Below are 19008 nucleotides of genomic sequence, written 5' to 3'. Positions count from 1 at the left end.
GTGTAAGAGAAAGAGATACAAGTCTGTGGTGTCCAGTTCTGCTTCTTAGCACAGAGAAAAAGAGGCAGAGTCAGGAAAACATTCTCTGTTTGAAAAGAGAGTGGGCAATTGGCTGGAGTGACCTTTGTGGTGTTTTGGGCAACTTCGCTGTGACAAGAAGCTAAGAATGCCTGTTTGTACAAGGGTTGTACTGGGTTTCTGGGACTTAATGTAGCTATAGATAACATTTGTTTGACTTGTTTCAACTCATGTTTCTGGGAGTTTTTTTTGTTGTTGTTGTTTTTAGTGAGAGAGAGACAGGAGGTGAGAAAAATAAGAAGCATCAACTCCTAGTTGCGTCACTTTAGTTGTTCATTGATTGCTTCTTATATGTGCCTTGACCTAGGGGGCTCCAGCTGAGCCAGTGACCTTTGGGCACAAGCCAGAGACCATGGGGTCATTTTGATGATCTCACGCTCAAGCTGGAGCCCCATGCTTAAGCTAGTGAGCCTTGTGCTCAAGCTGGATGAAACTGCAGTCAAACTGTAGACCTTGGGGTTTAGAACCTGGGACCTCAGTTCCCAGATAAACACTCTATCCACTGCGACGCCACCACTGGTCCCAGTCTCAATGTATATTTAAAGCAATTAAATGGGTTGTTGGTATTTAAACAAGAGGAGCTCTCATTTGAAAATACGAATTTCTGGTTTCTCTTAAAAGTAGTCAATCTGGGATGGCTGGTGGTGGTGCAGTAGATAGAACATCCACCTGGGACACTGAGATCACAGGTTCAAAACCCCAACATTGCCAGCTTGAGTGCAGGCTCATCGGGCTTGAGTGTGGGATCCCCAGCTTGAGTGTGGGGTCACCAGCTTGAGTGTGGGATCATTCACATGATCCCATGGTCACTGACTTCAGCCCAAAGGTCACTGGCTTAAGCAAGGTGTCACTGGCTCAGCTTAAGCTCTGACCTCTGCCCTGGTCAAGGTGCTAATGAGAAACAATTAATGATTGCTTCTTAAAAGGGGTCCTGAAAGAGAGGATTGCTTTGACATTCCAAAGTTGTATTATTTTACTTAAGGTAAAGATTGACCTTTGTCAAGGAAGCTACAGATCTAGGATGTGACTACCCACCACCACAACTTCCTTTTAGTTAAGAATTTTTAAGTTTATTACAGATGATCAGACCATCTTATTGTTACTGGTTGGGTTCTTGGGTTCCACAAGATAGAAACCAAGAGGAAACTCCAGAGAAATTTCCAGACAGATGTTTGTTAGGCTTATGCTTGAGCACAAGGGAGGCAGCACAGGAGAAAGGAAGCTCCTGCGAACTGGGTCGAGGCTGGCTCTGCTTGGCTGCTTTTATAAGCTGGAGACAAAGTGGGCTTGCATGAAAAAAAAACCAAAACACAGGCTTTTTGGAAAAGGCAGGCTTGTGGAATTTGTCAGGGTAGAAAAAGCAAGCAGTTCAAGTAGAGACAAAATTCTGCAACTGTTTTGAACAGAGTATGGAGGGATAGTCACATTTATATTGATGTTTGTTCTGGCTCCATCATCTTAACTTAGCTTCCTGGTCACTGGGTATTTTTTCATTCCTGGCCAAAGTCCTTATACTGTCTCACTGTGTGATTCCTTTCAGTCACTGAGTTTGTAAGGCCCACATTGAGTCCTTTCCTGAACTTGTCACATTTAGTGTGTGGCCCCTTTTTCATCCACATTAAAAGTCAGGTCCAGGCCCTGGTCAATTGACTTAGTGGATAGAACATAGGCCCAGCGTGCGGATGGCCCAGATTCAATCCCCAGTCAGGGCACACGTGAAAAGCGGCCATCTGCTGCTCTCTCCTTCCCTCTCTCCCTTCCCCTGTAGCACCAGTGGCTCGATTGGTTCAAGTGTCGGTCCTGGGTGCTGAGGATAGAGCTCAGTTGATCCAAGCCTTGGCACCGGGTGGAGGTTGCTGGTGGATCCTGGTCAGGGCATATGTGGGAGTCTCTCTATCCCTTCTCCTGTCACTTGAAAACCAGACAGGTCCAAAAAAGTGTTGATTTCTTTTCCAGAGTAAGTTTTCACTGTGTGATAGTTAGATATCTTGGTGCAGCAGTCAAAACTTTCCACTTTTTAAAAAAGTTGAATTATAAAATACATAAAAATACATAAATCATAAATGTTCAATTAAATAAAAAGCAGAGCTGTGTAATTATTGCAAGGCAACATATAAAAATTACCGGTTCCCCTAAAAGCTTTCTCTTTTGCCTCCTTCTCTGTCACTATCACCCTCTCTTCTTTCCAACTATAAATATTATAGCCTATTTTAACCTGATTTTGCATTTTATAGAAATGTAATCATACACTCTGTACTCTTTTATGTGTGTCTTCTTTCATTCTATTTTTGTGAGAATCATCCATGTTGTAATGTAAAGCTGTTCTTTGTTGATTTCTATTTCATGCTCGTACTCCAGTGTATCAATATATTGACAATGCACTTACCATTCTATTATTGATGGCCATTTGGATTCTGTTCAGATTGGAGCTATTTTAATTATTACTTGCTGCACATATGCATGCCTTTCTTTTGGGTATATACCAACGAGCTAAACTGCTTGGTCCTCAGGTATGCATATGTTAACCTCAATACATACAGCCATTTGTGCAGTGATTTCCCCGATTTATGTTCTTACCAGCACAACATGAGAGATTTGCTTGCTTCATATCCTCACTAACATTGGTATTGTCTTACAGTTGTCACCTTTCTTTGACTACAAAGAGGTATTTCTCTGTGGTTTTAATTTACATACCTTCCCTAACTAATTCAGCTGAGCACAAATTCATACATTTATGGGTCATTTGAATTCCTTCTATGGTGAAATGCTGTTAAAGTATGTTCCATCCATTTTTAATTGAGGTATTTGGCTTTCTCACTAATTTGTAGAAATTCTTTATAGATTCTGGATACAAGCTCCTTCATTTGTTGTACATGGAGCAGATATCTTCTCCAGCTCTGTGTCGTGCCTGATTTTCACTCTAATAGTGTCTTTTGATTACAAGAAGTATTTTTATTTTTAAATTTTATTTCATAGTGATAAGAACACTTAACATGAGATCTATCTGCTTAACAATTCTTAACGTATGCAATGCCGTATTTTAGGTTCAATGTTGTGCAGCAGACCTGTGGAGTTTATCTTGCTTAACTGAAATTTTGTGCATGTTAATTAATAATTGCCCATTTCTTCCTCTCTCTAGCCTCTGGCAAACAGCATTCCACTCTTCAACTCCATAAATTTGACGATTTTAGATACTTCATAAAAAGGGAATCATGTAATACTTGTCTTTCTGTGATTGATTCTTTCAGCAGCATAGGGAGCTGAGGTGAATGGAGGGGTGGGGGGAGTTATGGTGATGACCAGCCTAGTGGTCCCTGTTCTCCCCCACACAGCTAGACTGGGCTAGTCTCGTCAGCACTGCAAAACTAGCAGGCCAGAAACCAGTCCCCTGAGGAGACTTATGGAAACGTTGGGGCACTGGAGCTGATAGAAACTGGGAACTGGAGGTCCTCTCCCTGATTTTATTGCAGTACGGGGTGTCCTGAATCTCCTCCCAGCTTTGGTAAGTCTGTTTTCATGTTCGCCTAGCCCTAGAGTGCAAAGCCTCTGTTAGTTTTGTACTTCTTACGAAGGAAATTGGTCTGTGCATTGTTGATGAATCTATGTGTTCATGGGGGGAAAGAGGGTCTAGGGCAGGGGTCTCAAACTCAACTCAGCATGTGGGCCGCAGAGCAAGATCACAGCCGTTCGGCAGGCCGCACTAGGTCTACAAAAGGCAACTGTTACGCAACACTTTTCTCACTGCAGTTGAAAACAAAAAAAAATCAGTACAACAAGCACAATCGTACATGCAGTTTACTCAGTGTCACAAAACGACCAGAAACTGTACTGTAGTTCGCATCACAACTGCTGTTAACTAAGCTAATATCTAGCTAGGATGCTAGAGAAATGAAAAATACAAGTAGGCCCCTAGGCTTACTTAATTTTATCCAAAATATTTTGAACTTCATGGATTAGTCTGCGGGCCGCACAAAATTGTTCGGCGGGCCAAATGCGGCCTGTGGGCCACGAGTTTGAGACCCCTAGTCTAGGGCTTCCTACGTGCCACCTTAAAGATGTTATTCCTGAAGTTTTCTCTTTTCATTTCTATCTAGACAGAATGTATTTTTCTTTCTTTAAAAAAAATTTTTTTAACTTATTCATTTTAGAGGGGGGGAGTAGGAACAGGAAGCATCAACTCCCATATGTGCCTTGACCAGGCAAGCCAAGGGTTTTGAACTAGGGACCTCAGCATTCCAGGTTGACACTTTATCCACTGTGCCTCCATGGGTCAAACTGTATTTTTCTTTTTATAGTTCCTCTTTGGGTAAAGTGAAATTAAGCAGATAATTTTTAAACTTTAAAAAAATTATTCATTGATATTTTAGAGAGAGGTGTAGGAGAGAAAGAGAGAGAGAAGCATCACCTGTTATTCCACTTAGTTGTACAGTCATTGGTTGCTTCTTGTGTGTGCCCTGACTGGGAATCAAACCCACAACCTTGGCAAATTGAGATGATGCTCCAACCAGCTGACTTACCATGCCAAAGCCCAGATATTTTTTATAAAATTTGTTTTTATTAGCAAATATTTTTCACATACCAGAGAATATATATAACATGTAATGAAATTTCAGGAATAATAAGACAAGCATTCATGTAACCTCTCACACTTAGTAATTCTTTTAATCTTAAACTGATATTTTTGGTCTTTGTCTCTCAAATCTGTTCAAATTTGCCATAACATAACTCTTGACCACTCCTACTGGTCAGTTCAGATTTTCAGGATCCGTTGTGTGGTGGCAAAGCTGCAAGTGACAGGAGGCAAAAAATAAAGTCTTTGGTTCTGGGAACATGGAACATGTTCACCAGCACGTTTTTGCCCTTTGTTAGGGATGGACAAGAAGTCGTTCTGATTTGTGATCTCCCAGTTTAGTGCTCCCCTGACATTCTCCCCACCCAGGAGGAGGGACTCTGAACAGGCCCCATTAGGACCAAACGCCTTATCAGCTGTACTTTCTCCCAAGACGCCACTGGCCCTTGTGGGCCAAGCATTCCAAGGATCCACACAGTACTGAATCTGAGTCCAGACTTTATGATGTTCAACCTTTCTCCTCCTCAGCCCAGAGAGGAGCCAATCCTGTAAGTGTTCTGTCCACGAACAATCAAAACAGAGACCACAGCCTCAAAGCACCTCCCATGTGTTGCCATGGACTTTGAGATGTGCCAGTGGGTTGCTTTTCTCTGAATTACACTTGCTTGAGTAGAAGAGACTATTGCTGGGCATACATCAATATCTAATAGGCCAGGTGCATAGGCTCCCTCTCAAACCCACCACCACTGTTCATCGCACAAAACAAGGCCCCCTCTGCTGCTCTTCCTGTTTGGTTTCTTACACTTCTCTGGTCTGTATTTGTGACTTTGTGTTTCTCAGAGTATGGGATTAGAGACCACTGGGCCCCTGGAGGAGACTCTCTGCCATTAGCAAACTTCGTGTCTTCCTAGAAAAGAATCTGCCATTTCTCAGTCTTTTTCCAACCTGCACCTCTGCCTGTGCCTTTCTATAGCATCTCACTTTTCCAGTGGTTTCTGTGGTTGAATCACTTCTTTTGTCCACTGAGCCCAATCAGTGAGGGAGCTTCCTAAGAGATGGTCTAACCTCCTTTTAGTGTAACCCTCAGCAGAATTGCGTAATGGCCTTGTCCAAGTCTGACTCTGTTGGAAATCTAGGTTGAGATGATGGGGTTGGAGAGGTGGAGAGAGGACATAGGAAGTAAAAAGAGGACTCAATCAGAATGCCGGATTCTGAGAGGAAAGCAAGGGCTGTGGCAGTTGGAGGCAAGCCCACACATATCTCTGTGTTTGTGGCAGGGGTGTGGGTGGTAGTGGAGGGAAAAGGTTGAGATAAGAGGAGAGTTGAGATCCAGACATAGAACTTCACCCTCACACGAGATGCTCCTCTAAAGTAAATCTGGTAATGACTCAGACACTAGGCTGATGAAGAACAGACTGGTGCAAGCAGGAGAGGACCCCCAGCAGAGAGAACTAGCTTTGATGAGTGAAATCCCCTTCCTAAAAGAAAGTGAGGAAAACACAAACCACTGATAGATTTTCCTTTCTCTACTCGCAGGTCCTCTACTGCAGGATGACCTGGCCTGACAGCACCACCCTTCGGCCCCCATCGTACCGACCTGCTTGTAAATCAACCCCCAAGTTCACAGAATCTCCTTCCCTCTTGGAGTCTCTCCCCAAGGAGCTTGCTAAATGGACCCATCTTCTGTACTGGCCTCCAACTCCAGGAAATAAGGGGGACCTATTGGCCTCCACCAGCCCCCAAAATTCCACCTACCACCTGAAGGGTCCTGCACAGGCCAGCTATGCCCTGGGAGGCTATCTTGAGGTCATCCTTGTTGCCAGAGACCATCGGGGCAGGCCCAAGACCCATGGTGGAGATCTGTTTCGGGCACAGCTGCTGGGTCCCGAATTGAAGGCTGGGGTGCCTGGGGATGTCCAGGATCTGGAGAATGGCACATACCTGCTGTCCTTCCCCCTTCTCTGGTCTGGGAAGGCCCGGGTGCAAGTGAGGCTAATCCACTCCAGCGAGGCAATTGGAGTTCTGCGAAGAATCTGGAGGGAGAAAAGGGCCACGGTTGATTTTAGAGGGTATTTCCGGGGACCCACAGGAACTATAGAGACTATGATTTGCAATGTTCACCCCGAGTCAACTGGAGCAAGAGGGCCTATCTGCCAGTACAGGGACATGGATTCGGGTGAGCTCTGGTTCTGTGCTCAACCCTCTACCCTGCCCTGCAACTCTTTAGTTGGGCACTCAAAAGGAAGTTACTTGAATGTGACTACTCTACATGATGAGGCCCTGCTGGCATGGTAAGAAAACACAGTATCTGGGAAGCCTGCCCCAACACTAAGCCACATCTTTTTTCCTAAATATTTATATTTTCTCTATGACCCAATGACCCTCCCCAGTTTACTCCACTCATTTATTTATACTCTCACTCAACAGATGCTTGTTGAGCACCTATTATATATAACAGACATTTCTAAACAGACATGAACTACAAGAAACTGGTCAGGTTATTTATATAGGGAAGTTCACAATTGATTCTCCAGGAAAGATAAGAGATGAAATATTCAAGGCAGAGCAAATGACCACAGGGTAAAAGTGTATTGAGTGCCTCATTTATACATTTAAATTCCATTCTGCATTTATATTTTCATTTGAAACTTCCTTATTTTGTTAGATATTTAATTGTTTAAAAATATTTCTTCAATGTTTTTATTAATTTGAAAAATATTTTTAAAAAATTTATCCTGAGTTTTTAGTGGTGTCAGTGTGAATAAGGATTGGTATGAAAACTGGAGTCTGCCATATTCCCAGGAAAATGAAGTCTCCATTCTATTTCATTTGTTTCTGTGGATATCTTTGATCTATCTTCCTTTTATTTACTTCAGGGCTTATTTCTTTTTTCTAATTTCAGGATTCAGAACAATTAACCAATTTATCAATCTTCTTTATATCCATATTAATTAAAAATAGCTAAAGTTATAAATTTCCCTCAGAGTACAGATTTAGCTATATTTTCCAAATTTTTGTATGTGGAAACTTCATTTTTATTCCATTTTACATGTTTTATAATTTTCACAGTGATTTCCCTTTTTTTGGTGGTATTCACAGTGATTTCCTCTTTAACTCATGAATTATTTAGGAATTGTTTTTAGTTTCTGAATATATGGCAGGGAGATGGCTATCTTCATATTTTTTTCCTAATAGTTGCAATATGACTAGAAATATGGTTTCTGATATTGAGTCTTTGAAATTTGTTAAAAATTTATTTGTAATTGAGTAGTTGACTAAGTTTTTGTTTGTATTTTCTATTTCCTTGAAAATAATTTTTAGTCTTTTTTTCTTCAGAATAGAATTATAAATCTATTTGATTTAGCTTGTTAACTTTTTTATTCCAAACATATATACCTTCATTAATATTTCAGTCTGCTTAATTTATTAGTCCAGATATAAATATATCAACTGTGTTTGTAGATTTATAGATTTGACTATTTCTCTTTGTAATTCAGACAGTTTTCAACTTACAAATTTAAAGACTATGTTGTTAATACCTTCATCTTTGTGATTATCTTATGTTAATGATAAATTATTCATGTTTCTTTCTTACTTTCTGCTTTACATTCTAATTTCGACACTATGAGTATTGCTCTAACAACTTTTATATGTTTAGTGTTTTCAAGGTATACATACTTTTCTTCTCTTTATATTTCAATTTTCAGTAATGAAATACTTTTAAACAAGTCTCTTGACATAACATGTGGCATTTATTTAGGCACAGTTAAATAAACCATAAAATAAACTAGATCTATAAAGATAACTAATTTTCTCTAAACATAATAGGTATTCAAAAACAATGGAAATGCATTGAGTAGTGAAGAAACAGAAAAAAAGTATAATTTTCTCCGAAGCGCACAGTAAATACCGTATTTCTCCATATATCAGATGCTCCCATGTATAAAATGCACCTTCATTTGGGGGCCCAAATTTTGAAAAAAAATGTATTACATAAAGTTATTGAACTCAAGTTTCATTCATCATAAAATTCATACAACTCCTCATCACTGTCAAATTCCCATACATTAGCTTGTCCTCATCTGTTTCTGATGACGAATCACTGTCTTCCTATATTGCCTTGTCCCCAGTTTCATCTATGGCATTTGAAATGCCACACTTCTTAAATGACTTGACAATAATCTCAATCTTGATATTATCCCAGGGTCTTTTCACCCAGGTACAAACTTCTCCTATAGTTAGTTTCTTCATTCTTCCTGCCGGTGTCAAATTGTCATCAGCTGTTCTTCTTACCTCATGCTGAACCATCTTTGTGGACACAGGAATTCCAATTGCTCTTTGCTCTTCAATCCATATCTTCAATTCCCTCTCTAAATCAGGCCATTTTGCTGACTTGGCTCTCATGGCCTTCTTCTGCCGTGGCATTTTCAGTAAAGTTTCTTCTTCCCGTAGCCAATCTCAGATTGATTTCTCAGTTGGAGGAGGACCAAGCTTACGTTTAGCAGCACGATTTCCATTCACATTCACTTTTCCAAACAGGATCACTTTTAACTTGAATTCGGCACTGTATGAAAATCTTTTCTGAGCCATTTCTGGGCAGAACATGGCAAAACGTAACCTGACTTAATATCTGGTAACAAAGTGTGAAACAATGAGCGCAAACAACAAGTGCAAAAAAGTGTGAAATATATATAAATACAATTAAGAAAATCTACAACAATGAGCACAAAAACAAGCGCAACAAAGCAGGAAATGCAAGTTTAAAAAATCAACACCCACTGTATAAGACACTCAGTTTTCAGATCTCAAATGTTTCAGAAAAGGGTACGTCTCATACATGGGGAAATATGGTACATAAAGATCAGTATCAGGAGGACTAAAGAACTAAATGTGAAAAAAAGGCAACCTTAAAACTTAGAAAAGAAAATGTCTTTTTGATTTTGGGTCAGGAAAATATTGTTTTAGACATACTAAAAAATGACTTTGATTTTTGTCAGGAAAATATTATTTTAGACATACTAAAAGGCACAAATCATAAGTGAAAAGAAAATAGTCATAAAGGTGGCAATATATAAATATAAATAAAAAACTTCACCATTACAGGAAGTCCCATAAATATTGTTTAAGTCAACTTAACTTCCAAGACTGGAAGATTATATCTGTAAAACATAATTAATACACAACTAGTACTTACCTCTAAAATGAATAAATAAAAATAATACTAATAAAAAACAGCCTGACCCGTGGTGGTGCAGTGGATAAAGCGTCAACCTGGAACACTGAGGTTGCCAGTTCAAAACCCCTGCCCGGTCAAGGCACATAGGGGAGTTGATGCTTCCTGCTCCTCCCTGCTTCTCTCTCTTTTTCTCTCTCTCCCTCTGTCTCTCTCTCCTCCCTCTCTAAAATGAATAAATAAAAAATAATAATAGAATTAGTACTTAGAATATTCTATCAATAATCTATTCTTTTTATTGCTGCCTGGTAGTCTATTGTATAAGTTTCTTTAAATATCTTCTCCCATTGAAGGACATTTGGTTTTTTTCTGTTTCTTTTTACTACAACGAGTAAAGCTTCCATGTATATTCATATTTTTTATTTTTAACAGAGACAGAGAGAGAGTCAGAGAGAGGGACAGGCAGACAGGAAGGGAGAGAGATGAGAGGTATCAATTTTTTGTTGCAGCTCCTTAGTTGTTCATTGATTGCTTTCTCATATGTAACTTGACCAGGGGACTACAGCAGAGCAAGAGACCACTTGCTCAAGCCAGAGACCTTGGGTTTCAATCCAGCAACCCTTGGGCTCAAGCCAGCTACTGTGGGGTTATGTCTATAATCCCATGCTCAAGCCAGTGACCCGGTACTCAAGCCTGAAACCTCAGGTTTTCAAACCTGGGTCCTCCAAATCCCAGTCCAATGCTCTATCCACTGCACCACAGCCTGGTCAGGCCATAGATAAGATTTTATATGGACACAAGTTTCCATTTCTCTGGAATAAGTGCTTGTATGTGATTGCTGGGTTGTGCAATTAATGGACATTTAGGGGGTTTTTTTGTTTTGGGGGGTTAGATAGAGAAAGAAAGAGACAGACAGACAGACGTGAAGGGAGAGAGATGAGAAACATCAACTCATAGTTGTGGCACCTTAGTTGTTCATTGATTGCTTTCTCATATGTGCCTTGATGGCGGTGAGGAGAGGGACTCCATCTAAGTCAATGACCCCTTGCTCAAGCCAGTGATCCTGTGCTCAAGCTGGTGAGCCCACGCTCAAGCTGGCAGCCTCAGGGTTTCAAACCTGGGTCCTTAGCATCCCAGGCCGATGCTCCATCCACTACACCATCACCTGATCAGGCTGGACATTTAATTTTATAAGAAACTGATAAACTCTTGTCCAGAATGGCCGTATCATTTACATTCCCACTAGCAACGTCTGAGAGGTTCAGTTTCTCTGCACCCTCCCCAACATTTAGTCTTAACACTATTTTTAATTTAAGCTATTGATCTATTTATTGTTAAAGAAAGATATAATTTAAACCTGGCAAAAAGTTAAGATCCTGTAGAGCTGGATGTTGGGTACACACTAAAAAAACTTAAAATGTACATAAGGTTAGGAAAAGGAGGCAGATAACAAAAGCAGATGAGTCTTTCAAGAAGTTGTCTATGGACCCTGGCTGGTTGGCTCAGCGGTAGAGCATCGGCCTGGCGTGCGGGGGACCCGGGTTCGATTCCCGGCCAGGGCACATAGGAGAAGCGCCCATTTGCTTCTCCATCCCCCCCTCTTTGTCTCTCTCTTCCCCTCCCGCAGCCAAGGCTCCATTGCAGCAAGGATGGCCCGGGCGCTAGGGATGACTCCTTGGCCTCTGCCCCAGGCGCTAGAGTGGCTCTGGTCGCGGCAGAGCAACGCCCCAGAGGGGCAGAGCATCGCCCCCTGGTGGGCAGAGCATTGCCCCTGGTGGGCGTGCCGGGTGGATCCCAGTCGGGCGCATGCGGGAGTCTGTCTGACTGTCTCTCCCCATTTCCAGCTTCAGAAAAAGAAAAAAGAAAAAAAGAAAAATAAAAAATAAAATAAATAAAATAAAAATAAATAAAAAAAAGTTGTCTATGAAAGATAAGAACTTGACAGAGTTGTAGCTATAGAAAGAGGTCATGGAAGAGGCGCTTCATTCAGTGGAGCAGATGTGATTATGTTTTGATTTTTTTGTTTTGCTTTGTTTTGTTTTTCAATTGATTTTAGAGACAGATAGAGAGAAATATGGATTTGTTGTCCCACTTATTTATGCATTCATCAGTTGATTCTTGTGTGTGTCCTGACTGGGGATCAAACCTGCAACCTTGATGTATCGGGATGACACTGTAACCAACTGAGCTAACCGGCCAGGGCTGGGATTATGTTTATACTCTGGAAAAAAAACTTGAGGAAAGAAGTTAAAGATATGTTGTACAAAAAAATGTTTAAAGGTGGCACAATCTAAAAGATGCAGAAGCAAGTAGCATTAGAGGACAGTGTCACCTCTTCTGAGCAGAGCAAGCAGAAAGGTTGAGTTCAGGGGTTGATAATATTTTCTAATAAGAAAGTTAATGTTGAACCTGACCAATCAGTTGCACAGTGGATAGAGTATCGGCCTGTGATGCAGAGGACCCAGGTTTTAAACCTCTAAGTTGCCATCTTGAGCGTGAGCTCACCAGATTGAATGTGGAGTTGCTGGCTTGAGCATGGGATCATAGACATGACCTTATGGTTGCTGGGTTGCTGGCTTGAAGCCCAAGGTCGCTGGCCTGAGCAAGGGATCACTAGCTCATCTGGAGCTCCCCACCCCATCAAGGCACATATGAGAAAGCAATCAATGAGCAACTAAGTTGCTGCAATGAAGAACTGATGCTTCTCACCTCTTTCCCTTCCTGTCTTTCTCTCTCTTTATCGCTAACAAAAAAAGAAAGAAAGTGAATGTTGAAAAAGCTTCTGTAAATTAAGAGGCTCTGCCCTGCCCTTTTCCCTCCCTTACCCTCCCACCGCCTCCACCCCTGGTCTGGGAAGTGAAAGAAGAAAGATGAAGTAAGAAAGACATCTCTCCCAATCTCAGTTTTGAAAAATGGTACAGTCATCTAGGTGGAAACACACAAAAAGATTGCTCAACAGTATTTCCAGCCTCACTGGAACTGGAGCCCATCAATTTTAGAGACAGCAGCTCATACATTCAAATAGTTATTCTTATTTAATAGCTTATATATAAATATTTAATTATCACCTACTCAGCAGCTCATAATCTTATTATCTGAGTTTTTATTTTAATAAAAAAATTTAAATCTAGTTTATTGCAGTATAATTTACATATGATTAAATGGTCTTGTTTGAAATGTGCAGGTCAATGAGTTTTAATAAATGTGTATACCCATGTAACTGTCACCACAATCAATAGAACATTTCCACCACTTCCAAAGATTCCCATGTGTCCTTTTACAGTCCATTTCCTTCATCTGCCTCCAGCCCCAGGCAAACACTGATTTGCTTTCTATAAGTATATATTAGTCTTGCCTTTTCTAGAATTGCATAAAAATAGAGTTATACAATTCATACTCTTGTATCTGGCTTCTTTCACTCAGTAAAATGTTTTTTGAGATCCACCCATGTTGTAAATCAGTAAATTTATTTTTTCTTTCTTTATTTTTTTTAATGAATGGTGTTCCACTGTATGGATATACCACAGTTTGTTTATCCATTTATCTCTTGAACATTTGGATTGTTTCCAGGTTTTAGCTATTATGAAACAAGCTGCTGTCAACATTGAAACGTTAGACTTTTGTGAGCAAGTGTTTTCAGTTCTCTTTAAAGAACATCTGTGTGCAATTTTTTTATTACTAAACTTTATGGTTAAAACAGTTTTAGATTTACAAAGAAATTGAGCAGATGGTACAGAGAGGTCCCCTATCAGTTTTCTTCCATAATTTCTCCTAGTATTAACATTTTATATTAATGTGGTATTTGTTACAGTTCATGAACCAATCAATATTGATACATTATGTAAAGTTCAAAGTTTGTTTAGGTTATTGTAGTTTTAACCTGATATCCTTCTTCTGTTCTAGGATCCCATTCAGAATACCACATTAACATTTAGGTGTCAAGGCTCTTCTTTGTTGTGACAGTTTCTCATAGTTTTCTTACCTTTAATGACTTTGACAGTTTTGAGGAGTATTGGTTAATTCTATTATAGTATTTCTCTCTATTGAAATTTGTCTGGTGGTTTTCTTATGATTAGAGGTGGGTTATGGGTTTGGGGAGGAAGGTCACAGAGATCGATTACATTGTCATCACATCCTATCAAGGGCACATACTATCAACATGATTTATAAATGTTGATGTTAACCTGGTCACCTGGCTGGGCAGTGTTGCCTGGTTTCTCTACTGTAAAACTACCTGCCCACCCCACCCCCCTTCCACACTGTGTTCTTTGGGCATCTCTATGCACAGCCCACACTTAAGGAGTTACATCTTCATTGTTTTTGTAAACAAAAATTATGCTGCTCCACATTTCTTCCAGAACTCAGTGCGAAGAAGGGTTTGTCTTTCTTGGGATGCTTGTATACTCTATTTATCAGAGAAGGAGAAGTACGTGACCCAGCTTGGATGTTCGTTTATTACCTGGACTGTTAGTAAACTGAGAGCTAATGGGTGGGTTGCTTGCAGAAGGTCCCGTTTCCTGATAAGATCTTCTCTTCTTTCCATCATTTTTCTGACTCTTCATTATAATTGCCTCTTTATAAATGTGCTAATTGTATTGTAACTACCTCAAGCTTTTTTTGGACTTAGGCAGAGTAGAAATTACAAGTCAGCCATCATATCCCCATACCGAGCCCAGCTTTTACCTAGTCATCCCCCCACCCCCTCAGTACTCAGTCTTGGTATTTCTCCAGGAAAGTGACAGACAAGGTGCTCCCTCAGGGCGTTTCTCCAATCCAGATCAGAATGGCAGCCCCAGGAAACAGCAGCCTAGGTGAGTGGGGCTGGCATTTGCTGGGGTCGGGGTGGGGGTGGAATAGATGTAGAGAGGTTTTATTCCTTGACTGGGAGTTTAGCCCCAGTCCTCTTGCCAGGGCAGTTTTGCATAATGGTTAGTAATATGTGCTCTAAAGTCAGACTTCTTGGGTTAAAATGCTACCTCTGCCAGTCACTATTCTTGCTCATGAGCAAATTGCTTAACAATTCAGGTCCTCGGTGTCCCCATTTGTAAATGAGATAAGAATAATACCTCATGGACTTTGTATGAAATAATATGTATAAAGCATATAGAAGAGCCCCTGGCATATTGCAATATATAAAAGTTAGTACTGTTCTATTGTTCTCTTTTCTATAGCCCTGTCCCAACGCCCCCCATGCAGCCCTGGGCTTCCAGCCACAAAGCCCTCTGGCTTCTACCACGGAGATGTGTGGCACTCGCTGTCCTGCTCCAGCCGCTCCTTTTCCACTGTGGATAGCATCCTGGGCTGCCTGGCTGGTCACGTCATCCACATGATGGGGGACTCCACACTTCGGCAGTGGTGGGAGTATCTGCGTGACACTGTGCCCTGTGAGTGGCCATGAAGGGAGAGGGCAGGACCCCTAAGAGAAAAAGAGCAGAATCAGGGTTTGAGAGACAAGGATCCTGTATTTCCGGTGAGAGGTTGGAACAGCATGCTGGGAATGTTTCAAGAACAAGTGAGTAAAGGAATCAGAGCTGGGAAGATGTAATTATTACCACCCAGCTGCCTTTCAACAATTTTATTTTTAATGGGGCAACATCAATAAATCAGGATACATATATTCAAAGATAACAAGTCCAGGTTATCTTGTCATTCACTTATGTTGCATACCCATCACCCAAAGTCAGATTGTCCTCTGTCACCTTCTATCTAGTTTTCTTTGTGCCCCTCCCCCTCCCCCTTTCCCTCTCCCTCTCCCCCCTCCCCCCGTAAGCACCACACTCTTATCAATGTCTCTTAGTTTCACTTTTATGTCCCACCTACGTATGGAATAATGCAGTTCCTGGTTTTTTCTGATTTACTTATTTCACTTCGTATAATGTTATCAAGATCCCACCATTTTGCTGTAAATGATCCAATGTCATCATTTCTTATGGCTGAGTAGTATTCCATAGTGTATATGTGCCACATCTTCTTTATCCAGTCATCTATTGACGGGCTTTTTGGTTGTTTCCATGTCCTGGCCACTGTGAACAATGCTGCAATGAACATGGGGCTGCATGTGTCTTTACGTATCAATGTTTCTGAGTTTTGGGGGTATATACCCAGTAGAGGGATTCCAGCTGCCTTTCCAGTTTAGTTTACCAGAAGTTATGTAATGAACTCAAATGACAGCATAAATAACAACTTTCAAATAATACCATTTCTGATAATACCAAAAAGTCCCCCATTTAGTTTCTAAATAAAAATCCCCATTTTAATCTCTTAAGTAAAGTTAACATATGAAAGATATAAAGGTCAAACTTTTGTCCCCCATTCACCTCAATTTCTTTCCCCCTCTCCTCTCCTCTCCTCTCCTCTCCTCTCCTCTCCTCTCCTCTCCTCTCCTCTCCTCTCCTCTCCTCTCCTCTCTTTTCCTTCCTTCCCCTCTCCTCTCCTTCCCTCCACCCCTCTTCTGCTCTCTTCCCCTCTTTAGTCTCTCTCTCTCTCCTCTGCCTCACTTCTGTATTCTGACCAGCAGCGGTAAAACTGTGGTTCTCTTAGTACCTAAAACCCGAGTGACTTCTGCTGAATGTGTGTCGTTTCCTCAGCCCTCCAAAGTTAAATTAATCGAATCCCAGATCTTCCATGTGCACCATTGTTCTAAATATTAGTTGAGTTTATGAAAAAAAGAAAATTATCACAGGAGTTATGAATAACCTCCCATTTAGAAAAAAAGAACAGCCCTGGCAGGTTGGCTCAGTGGTAGAGTGTTGGACTGGCTTGTGGATGTCCTGGGTTTGATTCCCTGTTAGGGCACGCAGGAGAAGTGCCCATCTGATTCCCCACCCTTCCCCCTTCTCTCTTTCTCTCTTCTCCTCCTGTAGCCATGGCTCAAATGGTTTGAGAAAATTGGCCCTAGGCACCAAGGATGGCTTCATGGTCTCTCCTCAGGTGCTAAAAATGGCTCAGTTGCCAAGCAACCAAGCAGCACCCCAGATGAGCAGAGCATCACGCATAGAGGGCTTGCCAGGTGGCTCCTAGTTGGGTACATGCTAGAGTCTGTCCTTCTTGTCTCTTTGATAAAAAAATATATAAATAAATAAACAAAGAAAAGAAAAACAAATACTTAGCATCAATAGCAATTATGTTAAATAAAACCATGTCCAAGCAGCCAGCACCATATTCAAGGTTATTATAAGTCTGGAAGATATCTGAGGAGTATGAGTAGAACAGAAAAGCTAACCTGTATGTCTGTTGGACTGTGCCTACTATTTGGTGGTCATAATCTCCGTGCATTCAATTGTAAAGTTAGCAACAGGCCGGTTGTGGGTCTTGTTTACCATGTTTTTGAGCAAAGTCCACCTAACATATTATCTCTGATCTCAGATAGGTAGTGCAGATACAGTCCTGTCTTCCTGGAAGTTTAGAAATATTTAAAGTTTAGAAATTTGCCATATTGTCACCCTCTGTCACTAGACCTAATTTGAGGTTCTCCTTTATTTTAAACAATTTATTGAAGTATAACTGACAAACCATAAATAGAGTAAATTGAAAGTGTAAAATTAGCAAGTTATAATATATATGTACACTCAGAAAAAAATCTCCACAAAAAATATAATTATCATACCCTCTACCGAGACAACATTTCTGGTGGTCCTTATTAATCCCTCCCTCTTATTCTTCCTCCTCCCCAGTCAACCACACATCTTCTTTCTGTCTTTCTAGCTTAGTTTGCATGTGTTAGAACTCTATATTAGTATACAGATCAATGAAACAGAACAGAGAACCCAGAAATAAATCCACATCTTTATGGCCAATTAATATTTGACAAAGGAAGTAAGAGCATACAATGGAGTAGACAGTCTCTTTCACTGATGGTGCTGGGAAAATTGGACAAGTACATGCAAAAAAAAATGAAACTAGACCACCAACTTACACCATTCACAAAATAAACTCGAAATGGATAAAAGTCTTGAATGTAATTCGTGAAACCATGATCATCTTGGAAGAAAACATAGGCAGTAAGCTCTCCAACATCTCTTGCAGCAATATATTTATATTTACTGATTTATCTCCACAGGCAAGTGAAATAGAGGACAGGATGAACAAATGGGACTATATCAAACTAAAAAGTTTTTGCACAGCTAAAGACAATATGAACAAAATAAAAAGACAACCCACACAATGGGAGGACATATTCGCCAATACTTCTGATAAGGAGTTAATAACCAAAATCTATAAAGAAGTTGTAAAACTCAACACCAGGAAAGTAAACAATCCAATCAAAAATTGGGCAAAAGAAATGAATAGACACTTCTCCAAAGAGGATATACAGATGGCCAATAGGCAGATGAAAAAAATGTTCAACATCACTAATCATTAGAGAAATGCAAATTAAAACCACAATGAGATATCACCTCACACCAGTGAGAATTGCGCTCATCAACAAAACAACACAGAATAAGTGCTGGCCAGGATGTGGCAAAAAGGGAACCTTCCTGCACTGCTGGTGGGAATGCAGACTGGTGCAGCCACTGTGGAAAACAGTATGACATTTCCTTAAAAAATTAAAAATGAAAATGCCGTTTGACCCAGCTAACTCACTTTTAGTAATATATCCTAAGAACAACAAATCACTGATTCAAAAGAAGAAATACACCCCCATGTTTATTGCAGCATTGTTTACAATAGCCAAGATCTGGAAACAGCCCAAGTGTCCATCAGTAGACAAGTGGATTAAAAAGCTGTGGTACATATACCCAATGGAATAGTACGTGACCATGAAAAATAAGGAAATCTTACCCTTTGTGACAATATAGATGGACCTGGAGTCTATTATGCTAAGCAAAATATGTCAGGCAGAGAAAGAGAAATATCATATGACCTCACTCATATGAGTATTCTAATGAACAGTGTGAACTGAGGAACAGAAGAGAGGCAGAGAAGGGGTCAAAGAGTCCAGAAAGAAAGCAGTCAGAGGGAAAGGGGATGAGAGGAGGGGATCAAAGAAAGGAAAAAGATTAGTGAAAGTATATATATACATAACACAGAGAGATAGAAGGCAAGATAGTAAATTATGGAGGGAAGGGGGAAGGAGGTGGGGAGAGGGAGCAAAGGGGATATCAAGGAGAACACGGTGGGCAGGGAGGGAGATACAGTCAGTGAAACACTTGTAACTAGGTAAACACAACAAATGAAAATCAATTGA

The 19008-nt window shown here is 40.6% G+C and overlaps 1 protein-coding gene across 2 annotated transcripts in view; it reads left to right on the top strand.

The window, feature by feature from the left end:
- LOC136403467 (NXPE family member 3-like) overlaps window positions 1-19008 on the top strand; it is a 41441-nt gene that overhangs the window by 8476 nt on the left and 13957 nt on the right. For both annotated transcript variants that reach the window (XM_066382226.1, XM_066382225.1), the window contains exons 3-5: window positions 6185-6939; window positions 14553-14632; window positions 14993-15205. In XM_066382226.1, the coding sequence (XP_066238323.1) occupies window positions 6185-6939; window positions 14553-14632; window positions 14993-15205 (1048 nt within the window). The remainder of the gene's footprint in view (window positions 1-6184; window positions 6940-14552; window positions 14633-14992; window positions 15206-19008) is intronic.

The sequence above is a fragment of the Saccopteryx leptura genome, chromosome 4 (assembly GCF_036850995.1).
Source record: "Saccopteryx leptura isolate mSacLep1 chromosome 4, mSacLep1_pri_phased_curated, whole genome shotgun sequence".
NCBI lineage: Eukaryota > Metazoa > Chordata > Mammalia > Chiroptera > Emballonuridae > Saccopteryx > Saccopteryx leptura.
This window is presented reverse-complemented; position numbering and strand designations above follow the sequence as displayed.